This window comes from Megalops cyprinoides, chromosome 6 (genome assembly GCF_013368585.1).
Source record: "Megalops cyprinoides isolate fMegCyp1 chromosome 6, fMegCyp1.pri, whole genome shotgun sequence".
Classification (NCBI taxonomy): Eukaryota; Metazoa; Chordata; class Actinopteri; order Elopiformes; family Megalopidae; genus Megalops; species Megalops cyprinoides.
In genome coordinates, this window is record NC_050588.1 from 14,316,228 (window position 1) to 14,330,129 (window position 13,902).

The 13,902-nt window shown below is 44.3% G+C and overlaps 1 protein-coding gene across 1 annotated transcript in view; it reads left to right on the forward strand.

Annotated features, from left to right (window-relative positions):
* The window catches only part of foxp4 (forkhead box P4), a 122,412-nt gene that overhangs the window by 70,565 nt on the left and 37,945 nt on the right, over positions 1 to 13,902 (forward strand). Inside the window, exon 4 of the mRNA XM_036530926.1 lies at positions 9,001 to 9,123. Coding sequence (XP_036386819.1) covers positions 9,001 to 9,123 — 123 coding nt within the window. The remainder of the gene's footprint in view (positions 1 to 9,000; positions 9,124 to 13,902) is intronic.

Sequence of the window (13,902 nt, forward strand, 5' to 3'; positions counted from 1 at the left end):
TGGGGAAAAAAAAAGTAAAAAAGTAATACAGCAATGATGTTGGAGGCCAGGTGGTACAAAGGACGTTCCCTGTAATTTATATTACACAGACTATTTCAAAACTATATGCTTTGCTTCGAAGATGCGTGTTACTGTTTTTTGCCCCTAGCAGAGAAAGGGTTAACAATCTGCCTGGTGCTGTTACTTTTTAATTTTTCCATTTCTTTTTTCCCGTTTGTGTCCTCTCAGTGGAAGTGCTTAGTTAGCAGGTTTTGGGGGGGGGGGGGGGGGATCCTGTGTGGAGAGAATGAACAGAATGTGAATGAAAAGAAGAAGAGAGAGCAGAAGGGGGGAAAAAAAAACCCTGGGCAGCAGTAGCGGTTTCAGAGTTTGGGTCCGAGCAGTGGAGTGTGAAACTCCATTTTTTGATTTGAAACATGAGTGAAATGTGTAATGAAGCCGGGTCGATAATGGGCTTTTGTATTTCCCCGGTAAAGTAATCTCTGTTGTGTTCCAGTGGAAATTTGTTGTCATTTTTATTCTGGCGCACTGGGGCGTTAGATGGAAGGGAGTTGTGTTGGGGGGGGGGGGGGGGGGTGTGGGGTAAATGGTGAGGGTGGGGGTGGGGGGGTGGATTTTCCACTTGAACTTGCACTACCCAGGGCATTCTCACAACGCAAGTTTTTCATTTGTCTGGACCCTGTCAAGAAGTGCTCCCATGGCGGAATGCTGGACAAGCCTCAATACTCTGTGAAAATAGCCGAGTGACAGCAGAAAGCCTACCCACTCCCAGCCCCCCCTCTTCTCACCGGCAGTATTTTATTACCACGCAAGGGCTCCGGTTACCTTTCTCCAAAGGAAAGGAACGACAAAACAAAACTTACCAGTAGACTTAAAAGCGTGGAGCACTGAAAGCTCTCTGAACCTAGAGAGTAACTGAATACTAAAAGGAGTGTGTGCATCTGTGAATTACTCCTAGACAGACGAACCTTAAGCTCAAACATTCCTGTATCTGTCCTGTCGGTCTGTCTGCCTGCCTGCTCTTAAGGAGAGACGCCATTATGACACCTGGTCTGCATGGGCACCAGCTCATTTTTGAAACCACAACAGCCTTTTTGTTCCCATGAGCAGTCAAAGGGGAACTTCATTCTCCATATCCAGGCTAATGTCAGTGGGCTGGTTTGAAGCTTACAAAGTGAAACCAGTAAAAAAAAAAAAGCCCCCCTGCTCAGTCTCACCTGGTGTCCCTCATCGACTTGTTCTGAGTGACATGCCCTCTGACCCTTTACGGGGATTAAGCTGGGGTGGGATTATTTTTTCCCCACAAAAGATGCATTTTTGCCCCCATCTCCATATGTTGATAAGCATACCCCATCCTTGAATAATGAAAGACATACCTTCGGAGAAGTTCTGACAGATCGGTGCCACAATCGTCGAGCCAACAGCACGGAGCCAAATAATTGTCACAGTGATGTGAACAAATGACTGTTGCCCCGAGGGTCATGACGGAGCGACCAGGATGCCCCGGCACAAAGGGGGCCAGTGTTCCCTGGATTGTTTTGGCGTCCCCCTGCTATCTTTCAGTGCAAACCGACCTGTCCTGCGGCGAGTTTGTTTGTCGATTTTGCGCTTACTGGCACGGTTCGGCGAGGAGTGAGACATTCTGCCCGTTTGGATACAGGCCTCAGGTGTTGTTATTTCAGCACAGTGGTAAACGCTGCTTCACAGCCACACCAACCAGAGATGCTCCAGAGCATCTTATCTGCCCCTTTCCTCTTTTCATGCTTGCCTCCCTTTCAGTCAGCACCCAGCTCCACACCAATGGAACACTGCCTCCTGTTACATGGGCTTGTGAGGGGTATTCAGGAGCTACCGACAAAATATGCAAATAGGCAGATCATAAGTGTAGGTGTAGGTATGTTAACGCGTGTGATGGCGGTATGTGTAGGGGAGTTCTGGGTTGACAGCAGTGGGTAGAGCGAGCGAGAGAGAGAGAGAGAGAGTGAGAGCCCAATCCTCCCTCAGTGAAGTGGGTAATTCTTTGTGACAGGGATAAACAGCACTGGGGATGCTGTCCCCCAACGTGTGGCGGGCGCAGCGTCGCACTCGGCTCCTCCAGCAATCTCCTTGTCATCTTTTTCAATTATCAGTGCCGTTCTCCCAGCCCCTCCAGCCCCCGCCACACAGTCGTGCAAGAAGACGAATCATTTAGATAAAGTGCGCTGTTTATATTTTGATTATAGGTTCTTTTTCCTCCCTTTCTCTCTTTCTCTCTCGTGCGTCAAACACTCAGCTGCATCTCACACGCACGCCAAGCTAGGACTCAGGCCAAGTGCTTGTTATGGATGCTGTATAGTGAAGAATTACTGTACCGGTAAATTCAGTCACTTGTTAAACGTAAATAGCTGCGTGCTTTATTCATATTTTTGTATACGTTTTGACATGTCATTTAACTGCATAATAAACCATCACTAGACAAGTTATTTTGGCTGTGATTTTTCCTACACCTTTTTAAAATGTGATTGTTAGTTGTCAGTTACCATTATTCTATTTTTATTGTTGAATTTTTTTTCATGCCGTTACCAAGGTTTTGGTTGTCATTGTTTTTTGTCTAGATTCATTCATTTACAGTTTAATAAATAACGTCCTTTTTTAGTTTTCAGATGCTCTAAACCTTTAACCCTTTTCTAAATTCTTGACTTGAGGACCGTTTATCAGATTTTCCCCGCCCTTTTAACCGATGAGGATATTATTCCTCCTCAACAATAAAAACCTTTCAAGAACCCAGCCAGTCCCAATTACGCCTTTATGGAGCCGACTCTTTGCGTCTGTTCAAAGTTTTGTCACATATTTTTATGCGCTTTAGCTCGAGGGTTTTTTTCCCCCCTCTTTTCTTTCTCTCTCTCTCTCTCTCTCTCTCCCTCTCTCTCTCTCCTTTTTTGTGTGCCCGTGTGCACTGCAGCACTCTATGTGATAATTACCCCGTAATACGGAATGGCAGAGAAACCTCCAGAGAATGACGATATATTAATCATCCGTTTATTTAAATACCATAATTTAGTGCATAGCTCATTACTGAGACTCTGACCTTTCTCAAGGAAAAGGACCCCTCACTCCTTTCGTATTCTTGGCATGATTGCGTTTGGAATTATTATTATTTTATTTTATTTTATTTTTTTTCCAAATGGGACTGTTTCATTGTTGGCTGGGAGGGCTAACAAAAATATGTATCTTCCTGAACGACCTTTGAGTTTTCACTTTTTTGAGTTCTTCCCTCTGAAAGAACAGGTGATGAAACGTGGTCTAAAATCAGGTATCTTACAGGTACAAGGTGAGTGTTGCTGATGTAGTTCAATTATAGTGGAGTTGCCCTTTTGGTCATGGTATCAGTGGTAGTGTGAATCCACACATTCAAATGGCTTTAAGAGACCTAACGAATAGGATGAGGATGGAGCAAGTTTCTAATTAGAAGCAGCAGTGGTATCCTGTTCGGCCCATGTTCCAAATTCAATTACCACCCAACAATGCAACGTGGCAAAAGACGAGATTCAAAGCATCGCTCACACATTAGTTTCTCTTAGGCTGTCAGTGTCTTGAACTTGAGAGCAGGGAACTACAATAAAGAGACCAATCGTGGCGGAATTCATAATTATGGAGCACCCCATGTCTTGAAATTAATATCCTCTCATGTGTTCAAATCAATGGAATATGAATCCGTGAAGCAGTAACACTGTTCTTCTGAACCCCTATGGGTGCCAACATCAGGGGGGCTCCGGGGCTAAAACCCCTGCCGAAAATCTGAAATTTGCTTGAATAAATTCGTTGTGGTTATTCATTTGACATCAAGTGTTATATTTGCCATGTGAACTGCTGTATCACTGGTGATTTTACCCAGGAGGCCATCCCAATTGTGCTTTAATGCTCCTGTTTTTTTTTTTTTTTTTTTTTGCATAGAAACTACAGTGTGAAACATTCAGCTTCCTCACAGTGTGTACCCTGTAGGACTTCAAGGCATTCCATATTATCCCTCTAATTTCCTTTAAATCATTGCACGTTAATCATTTCATGTGTTCAGGTGCGAGCCTCAGTTCATTTGAAATGCCTACCTTTTGTGCATTGTTCAAGATTTCATTATTTTTCTATAAGCACCGCGGAAACAAGGGCCGCGTTGTCCTACGAAATTAAAATTCATCAGCGAAAGCTAAACAAGATTACAACTCATTGAAATGCACAGTACACTACCCAGTTTTCTATTGCAACCCTCTGGGATACCAGGCTTTCCTTTCCTCTTTCCTCTCGCTCTCGCTCTCTTCCTTCTCCCTCTTTCACTCCTTTTTCCCTCTTCCCTTTTGTTAATCAGTTAAACTTGCTCTTCAAACAACTCCTCTAATTACTGTTCCTCTCTCGGCAAACGCCTGGCTATGTCTCGGCAAACCTATTTCCACCCCCTGCGCTCCTCCCTCTTCCTCCATATTGCAGTTGACCTCTGTCAATTACAGAGACCCTTGTTCACGCTCCTGGACAGCGCTCTTGCATCTTAATGACGCTGGGAAGCAGCAGAGGTGCCAGAGACGCTCCCTCATTAGAAGCCAATTTGAAATGCTTATGGAGCCGACTAGGGTGACGTTCAATCTCCCTCTCCTCCTCTCTCTGTCTCTCTTTCCCTTTTTTTCCCCTCTCTCCCTCTTGTATGCATGCAGCCACACACACACGTCCAGCTCATTGATTTATTTATCTATTGTCTTTATTTGTGAAAGCCGTGCCGCCTCAACATTGCGCGTGGCTGAAGAGCCTGCTTGAGGTTCACTGTTGTGGTGTAGATGAGGCTGAGTATGTACAGCACATTCTCACTGCAGGCAAATTGGCCATATGATGCCATCGGTGTGCAGGCTGTGCTCTGCGTGTTTGTGTGTGTGTCGGCTGTGCTTCTGGTTTGTTCAGAAGCATTACAAATTTGAGTGGATTTGCCGGGATAGTATATTACTCAGTGTAAAAGGCACTCCAAAGAGGGCCGAGGCGGTGACCTTTGCGCCGATTCCGAAGGGTTTCCATATTTCATGCACATGTGTATGTTATTCTCAGCGACCGTGCCCGTATGTGGTCAACTGGCAAGGTAAGTGAAACTAAACAAACATGGACAGAGACATAATCAGAGGCTCAGGGGAGCGCACAGATAAACCCACTTTATTTACAGTTCCACCGGCCTAATGGATATACGTTTCAAACAGGATGCCAAGCTTGTCTTGAAGGGTACGGTGGGACCCGCTGCCTAAATATAAACTCGGGGGCTAGAAAGAGAAGTGTCTTTGTCTGCCGAGGGTCGTGCCGGTGAGGAACAACAGGGCCTCCTTTCCCTCTGAGCATGGGCCCTGCCTTTGAGGCCTTGGCCATAATGAGGCCTGTACACATGGAACTTTGTTCCGCGCCGAAAAGTCATAAACCACACGGCTCAGAGGCGTTCGTTTCAAAGCTCAAAAGGAGAGAAGCGAAGGGCCTCCTCTTTACGAGTCGCCATTAAGCCGAATGCTATTCCGTGCTTAAAAGTATCAAAAATATTGAAGCACGCTCATTCTTTTCAGCTTCTTGCGGTGATGCAGTCACCTCTCTCTTCCCGGCTAATCTGGCCTGCATCTTTTTTTTTTTTTTTTCCCTCTTCTTCTTTTTTAATTAACATGCAGCGACCAGGAAAAAAAAAAACCCGGGGTGAAAAAATTAAATGCATTTAATAAATGCCTGACTTCAAATCGTTAGGTTTTCTGCCTCTTCTATTACCCATTCTATTCACATCTAAATGAAAGGGGGGAAAAAATCATTTATGCCTAGAGACAAAGCGGAATGAAAATATAATTCGGCATTGTGAGATGCTTTTGTTAGCAGCCGTCAAGCTGCTAATGGCGCCGCTTTTGTTTTCGCGTGCCGTTCTGAAACCTTAGTGTCGAATTGCATGCTCTTCTCAGGGTATGTAATCGCCCGCCTTTGTGATATTAGATTATAGGGGCAATTAATGGCGTCAAACCTTAACAACTCGGTATTCAACACGCCCGTCAGTCCAGAGGCCGCGGAATGGAAGGTGTTATAACTCCGGTAATTATTACGCCTGCAACTTGAAAATGTCAATGAACGTGTGTATAAAATAAAATGTATGGGTTGTCACCGGGAGAATGGGATGCAGAAGAGCAATTAATTACAGGTTTTCATTTCCGAGCTCCAAATGACAAGCGACGGCACAGGCAAATTGGCGTGACGCCAGCACCCCCCTACCCCCGCCCCCCATACTGCCATTTGTTTCTCATGGTGCCCCAATTTTAGTTGTTTCAGGGGGTTTTTACCACTCCTACTATCCACATTGTAGCTAAATTGTCTTCCCCTCTGTTTTTAAACAATAATCATAATTTTTCTCTTAATTTTTTCAGTCACTGTGGCAAATATCCTATTCTGCTACCATCCAGAGCTGAGCACTATCTATATCATTAGCTTTTACTTCTATTATTTTGTACCTTCCAGAGACAGAAAATGACAGCTGCTGATTGCTTATCAAAGCCATGGGGTGCCAGTGATCAACAATTTTCAAAAATACAAAAATTGAAGGGTATATTATTATTTAAATAATTCCTATGGAGGGGTTAATAGGAAGAATCTTGAAAGTAACATTTTTTAGCATAACATATGTTGTTGCTTTTTTATATGTGATTTCATAATTTAATGGGACTTAGTTCAGCCTTGTCTCTTTTTAAGTTCTCTGTTAAGACTAAACCTCTAAAGCTGTCTGAAACCCATAGCTTTGCTCAGCGTGAAAACCCCAAAGCACACCGGCTGACGTGCCTAATATTTTTCTTCTTTTTTCCAGAGAATGTGGTTAATTTCAGATTCATACTTCACTCACCCTGAATAAGCTCTTCTGCAGGGGTATAAGCCATGGAGGAAAATGTTTTGCAGTCTTGGAGTTATCAGTGCGGGGAAACTGTTTATTGGGCTGATCCTGTTTATGCGGACCACTTACAGTACATTTGTCTTTACAAACCCTCTCATCCCGCTGCGCAGAGCATACAGATCATACCAAAACTTACTTACGTCTTTGCCCTTTTTTGTCTTTGTTAATTTGCCAAAACGAGAATCGGGGTGGAGAGACGGCCTTACGGCCTTACACCACTGCGCATCAAAGCGCATAGATTTCATGATTGAGTGTGTTAAGCTGTGGATGGCTTGTTCGATAGAGGATGTAGCGGTTTAGAATAAAGGATTGGATAGGGGCTGATGGCCCTGCTTTTCAGAGCTGATAACCAAACCACACAGCTCACGCCGAGAGCCTCCATCCACCCGGAGCGCGGCGGGCCCCTGACGCGCAGTGTTCATATTTACGCCAAATCTTGTTTACAAAGTAAAATCGTTTCTTTACAGATTTAATTTGTTACTGACAGCTCTTTCTCTCCCCCCCCCCAGGCTTTGCATAGATAGACTGCTCAAAATACGAGCGCTCATGCGTCTCCACAAAGCAAATGAATGCAAATATCAGATAGGAACACGTTGTGCCAGTGAACTGGCAAAAGTCACGTTCTTTTTTTTTTTTTTAGTCAATGGGAGACTTATTGGCCAGTGTTTAGCATGGCATCTGTGCGCCCTTTGTAGGGAAGATAGATGAATGAATGCTCATTTTAATGCAGATTTCTCCACTTTGTGTGTACTCAAGTCACTGTGCTGAAAGACATCACCTCCAAACACAATGCCAGCTTCTTTTGCCCCTGTTTGTATTTAACGGTGTGCGGTAGTGCGTTCCAGAGCAATAATCAGGGCTACCTTAAAAGGCACCTAGGGCTCTTCTATCAGAAAATAAAACTTACGGAGAGTGTGTGGTTGGATGCACAAAGCATTTGTTGTTCAGCCCTATAAGGGCCATTGACTTCATATGTACATGGTACATCCACCTAAACACTTTACCTGGGGGTCATTTTCAAATGCTTGTCAACCTTTTCTAGAAAATTGAAAGTAAACGTAAAGCTCTGAAGAAATAAATGTTAAATGGTGAATAGCCAGTAGATAGCTTCCAATAACAATTTTCCCTGATCAACCTACGGAGTCCATTACATAAATAAATGCACTTTTGTATGTGGCTTTGGATTAAAGCGTCTCCTAAATAAATGTAAATGTAAAGAAAAGCATCATGTCTATTTTGGAGCAAAAACATGAATAGATAAGTTTTTTTATTGCATATTGATCTGGGGCATCCATCATGTTGATAGGTTTATAGAGACTCACTCTAGACTCGTAATGTAGCAAACTGGTCACTCACAAATAAAAGTACCTCAAACTTCCAGAAACGAACAATATAATTGCTGTGTGAAGCAAAATACTGCATCAGCAGGTGGATTATCCATGGGAATTAGCCAAAGTGTAGCATAACAGCTAATGCTACAATGTGGTATATGCAATATTTTCACCATTAAGACATAACAGCACTCTCAAACTGTAGATATGTAATAAGATTACGAACAGCGCTTCCCCCCTGTTACGCTTTACTGTCATCTTCCAAATTGCACTTTGTTTTCTAGACTGTTGCCAGCCGTTACCTCAAGATACCAATCTTATCGGATTGTGTTTTTTTTCCCTCCAAAGATTTCATTCAATGATAGCGAATCATAATGATATGTTTATTGAAGTCATTTCGTGAAGATAAGACTTCATATTCGCAGGGAGATCTGATTGCCAGAAAAAAGAAAGGTTTGGAATGACTGCCAGGTTTTTCACAATGACAGCAGTGTGCGGTTTAATTGCATCAACAATGGGCTTGTTTTGCAAAATGAGCTTTTCACAGTTGCCATGTTGGTGTTGAAGGATTGCGAGGATTCTCTTGAACAACTTAGTGGTTTGGGGAGGGAAAGGCAGGGAGAGAGGTGGGACGTCCCTGGAATGGCGGAAATGTCTCCTTCCAGTGTCTGGTGCAGATGGGCGACGTGGGGTGTGTTGTGCGGGCCTTACCGGGTGTGTCCGGCACCTTCTGACCCTCCGTGTGTGCTGTCCTCTCAGGTGCCTGTGTCGGTGGCCATGATGACCCCGCAGATGATCACCCCTCAGCAGATGCAGCAGATCCTGTCCCCCCCTCAGCTCCAGGCTCTGCTCCAACAGCAGCAGGCCCTCATGCTGCAGCAGGTAACCCGGCCTCTCTGGACCTTCTCCGTCCTGCCCGCCCCCCTTTCGGGTAGCACTGCCTCTCTGGGCCTTGTCCAGCACCATAGACTTTTCCCTCTCTTATGTTAACCTTGAGTCTCCATGCACCATTTCTGTGACATTATGTCCTGGACCCCTCCGAAAACTGCTTCAATCCACTTGTTTGGTTTCGAGGCAGTTTTCTGAGGAGTACAAGACAATAAAGTTATTTCCTACAGAAGTGTAGGAAATTATTTTACTTCCTGTATTCAAGAGCACAGGGATACATTTTTGTTTGCTGTAAATCTCACATGGTTTTTCTAGAAATTCGTACTTGAATGCATCCACCTGGGTTTTCAGCTGCTTAGGTCAAAAATAACATAATTCCTTTGATGAGCTGATATTTAGTCTTGATCCGTGTTCTGTACCGCATCTACAAATCCTGGCAGCCCCTTTGTTGTGAACACATCCAGTTTCCTCTGGTGGCGGAAGACTAATACAACTGACATGGTACCTCACATTTATTTCTTAGCCTGATGCGATCTTGACGTAATGTTACTTGGGGGCGATGAACGAACAAACACCCTGTCACTAACACGTCACTCAGATATTTCACATGCCACCGCTGCTTGCTTTGCCCAACCCCTGACCTTTTCACCTTCCGTACCTACAGAAATGAGGTCTTTTTTTTCCTCCCCATCCTGAACCTCTCTTAAAGATGTTGCCATGACCATATATATATATGAATGTAAAAATAAAGAGTTCTGGCATGACTAGAGAAGACAGTTGATTTAATAAGAGGGAGAGAAGATTGCTGCAGGCGAGTATAAATTGTGCGGAAGAGATCTGACAAAATTAATCATAATGAAACTATGCAGCCTTTCCCAGCAAAAAACACAGACGTTTAAGAATATGTTTCTGGTGGCCTTTTACAAGGAAAGCTGTTATCAAATTGAAATGCTTGCTGTGCACGGGGCATTTTACCTCACCAATAAAACCTCTAAGTTTAACGCTCTGTTCCCCGTGCTAATTAGGCACACATTTCACACGCTCGCGGGCTCCTTAAGACCGCGGTCTGTGTGTTCTCATTCTGCATTTCTGCATCAGGCACTCTCACACACAAACATGGAGCCGAGGAATCTCTGAACTCTGCTTGCCATCTAATTTTCTGTCGTCCGTATATCTGCGTGCGTGTGTGTTTGTGTACGTGTGCGTGCAAGTGTGTGTGTGTCTATATGCGTATGTGGATATGTGTGTGTTAACCTTTAAGTTTCCTCTAACCTTTAATTACACCACAGCTGATATACTTTTCTCTTTTTATTATTAAATAAAACCAAGGTCACAATAATGGAAATCTAAGGTGAATGCCTTTCAGTGCACACATTTAACACAAAGGGGGCACTGAATCAAATCATTAAAAAACCCTTAATTACCCCTTTAATTATTCCCCCAACTATTCAATTCCATATTTGCATGAATTAAAGGGGTAATGAGTGGGCGCGCGGCGGCGGGTCCGTGAGCGGGCGCGTGGCGGAGAGTTTAGTCCGCCCCACAGACATATTGGAACAGACAAAGCGGAGGGGAGAGACTAGTGCGTTAAATGGAGTTTTGCTTCTGGCCACACGGCTGATTGACTCCCTTTAACGTGATCTGGGTCCAACATTCCAAGCCATCCCCCATTTTCATTACCCCGCAAACAGGGGGGAAGATGTAGTACAGAGCGGCGGGAACGTGGATCGGGAACTGGCGTATCGATTGGAAGGGTCAGCGGTTCGGGTCTGAGCTTGATGCTGGAGCCACGATGTTTTCGCCCTCTTACAATCCTAGAGCTACCGAGAAGATCAGTAATATATGGACATGTCACCCTGGATAAGAGTCTGGCTATTTGTTCCATGGTTGTTCTGATATACTGCCTGTAAACACGAAAGTGCAAGCGATATTCACCATGAATGTCAATTTCATGAGCGTAATTTAATGGGCTGTTCTCTGAAATGATCGCTTCTTTGCCTCAGTTCTAACCTTAGATTGTGTCGTTATTAGGAGCTTGAAGTTAGTTTGATGCTTTCTGGGGAAAGTCAACAATGCCTTTAAAATGACCGTCGGGGAGCGTTTAGCTGGACGCACCAAGCAGGTAGATGGCCCTTACAAGACAGATTAATAAATGCTCGGTGTGTCCAGCGAAACACTTCCCGTAAGCTTTTCTGTCTCGCAGAAGCACCCTGGGTGCCTCTTAAATCCAAGGACTTGTGCAGATTAGCTGCAGTTTCAGGAAATGTTACTCCCCTGAGAAAGGTGAGAACAGCACACACAGTTCCGCAGGTATTTTGGAGCCTCATGCAGCCACAGGATTACAGCGGCAGTGTTCTGTGAGCCTGGCTCTGGAGGGCCTCAAAAGTGGAGTCACTGCTATCAGAGGAAGAGATTAAACGAACCTCCAGCGTCTGCATTACCCATTAAAGCGCACGCTTTGTGTAGTTGCCACAAGGCTGTGTAGTCGGTGTGTAAACAGCATTCACGATAAGGACGAATTTCCAAATTTTTGTTCCTTTTCCTTCTCGTGGACGGCTCAAAAGGTGTGCCACCGTGACCTCTTTGTTTCTGGTGATGTGCATTTATTTTGTCGGTCAACATGTACTTCTCCAGCCGACAGGTCACTCACGCAATGGGAGATCTTAATCTTAATGGGACTTCCTGGGTAAATTAATAATTTGAAAGTAAAACAAACAAGCTCAGGCCAGCATGGCTCCTGTGGTTAGCCAGACCCGTAGTGTGAACTATGTAATGACAGTCTAACTGGGCCCTGGCCAGCCCAGTTCAAAATGGCGTGAAGCTGCATTAAGTGGAAAGCAAATACGACTGCTGAACAGGATGCCTTTTTTTTTTTTGAAGAGCCTTACTTTTGACCACTTTCTTTAATTCTCTTTTCCTCTTTGAATTCCAGTTGGCACTGAAAATAAAAAGTTCATTTAAACTTGTGATTTTTTTTTTTTGTTTTTTTGTTTTTCTGCTGTCACCAGAATCGTAAGTTTAACCTTTTCAGGCTACAGAATTTTACCTGTCTCTTGTAAAAGTGACTTCACCTCAAAAAAAACACTACATTGTTCTGTTTATTTTTTTTGCACTTACTCAAGATATAACAATGAAGTGCAACAGCTAAGTGCTTCATTTACAATTCATAAAGGGTGTATCACAAATACATTCACTGTCATCAGTATGTAAGCTCGATGATAAATACCTCATTCATGCCCCAGAGTGCTGTTTTCCTCCCCTTAGTTATCTGTAAAAAGTGGCAGAATTCTCCATATTGTGTCCATCTCTCCTCCAGCCCCCCTTCCTGTCAAACAGGGTTAGGCAGAGGTGTGGCATGCCAAAGTGCTTCCTTCTGATAACACAGACTGGGCACTATTTACCTGTGTACAAAGATAGTATTCCATTCGGCACGGAACTAAATGAATAACCAGAATGTCAATAATGGCTGCGTTCTTTATTAACCAGGCCTACGTGCAAACAGATACTTGTTTTCTTTGAAACACAAACCAGGTGGCAGTAGTCGCTAGGCAGGTTTGCACTGGATTTTTTTTTTTTCGAACAGGTTTTGATGTGAGGTGGTCAAAGCTGAGGTTAGAGAGTAGTGAGCACAGGCATACGATCTCTGCCAGCTGTGAGGAGCCAACCGGAATGAGGAACAGAAAGCTTCCTGCCAGGTGGCCTCCCTCACCTCACCTGGTCTGCTCAGTCACTGGGGAAATAGCAGCGATGCACTGATCAGGAAGGCCCTTCAATGTCGCTTCATCTGACGGACCAGTAGGCCCAGCTAAGGAATGTCGTTCTCACAGTTATGGCTGCGGCAGAGTTATGATTGGCCTTTCACTGCCTTTATTCCAGCTCTGCTCCATTACTTACATTTTACATTACGTTTAGGTCATTTTGCAGATGCTTTAATCCAAAGCGACTTACAAGTGAGGAACAGCAAGCAAGCAAGCTACAGTAGTGTAGGAGACATTACTTGTCTCCTAGCGCCCAATCACGATTGAGGAAAATGCCGAAGGGAACGCATCATGTGACTGGTGACCCCTGCTCAGTTATCTCTCTGCCTTGCCTGACATGGGATCGCAGCGTCTGTCGATGGCTGCCTGCTCCATAACTCAGGCAGCCCATAAATAACAGTGCCTGTCAGCGGCGAATCCCAAACTTGTGGCAACACTAAGCAAGGGCCACGTCAGATGGCGAGATTGGGCGTGAGATTTACAGAGCCCCGCACCATCTCTCTCCAGGTGTTTTTTTAGCTGAATCCGAAAGAAACGGTAAACATACTTTCTGTGCTTGAAAACATTTGCTCCCTAAAGGGAGAAAAGTCTTGTTTGGTCATGCCATATTTTTCCCTCTCTCTCCCTGTCTCTCCTTTTCCTTCCCATCCAAATCTGCGTTTTAACTAGAAAGGATATTTTTTCTTGTGATGTTGTTGTTGTACATAAGCGTGTGTCAGTGTTTTTTACACCTCACCACACATTCCACAGTACACAAGATGTCCAGTTTCAGAGCTGGCCTAATCCCCGAAGCTAATGAGTTTTTTGGCAAGCCCTCTGACAGCATGAGGGAGGGGGGGTGGATCAAACACCGGCTGTTTTGTAGGAATAGTTACTGCTGATCGCTCGGTTCTGCATATACTCTAACTTTTACTTACAGGCAGCTTACATGACGTACAAACTTGTGTAACAGGCTTTGGTTTAGTAAGGGTGGCAGTAAAAGGTAGTTCAGTGGGGAGGCCTCAATTTCAGCTTG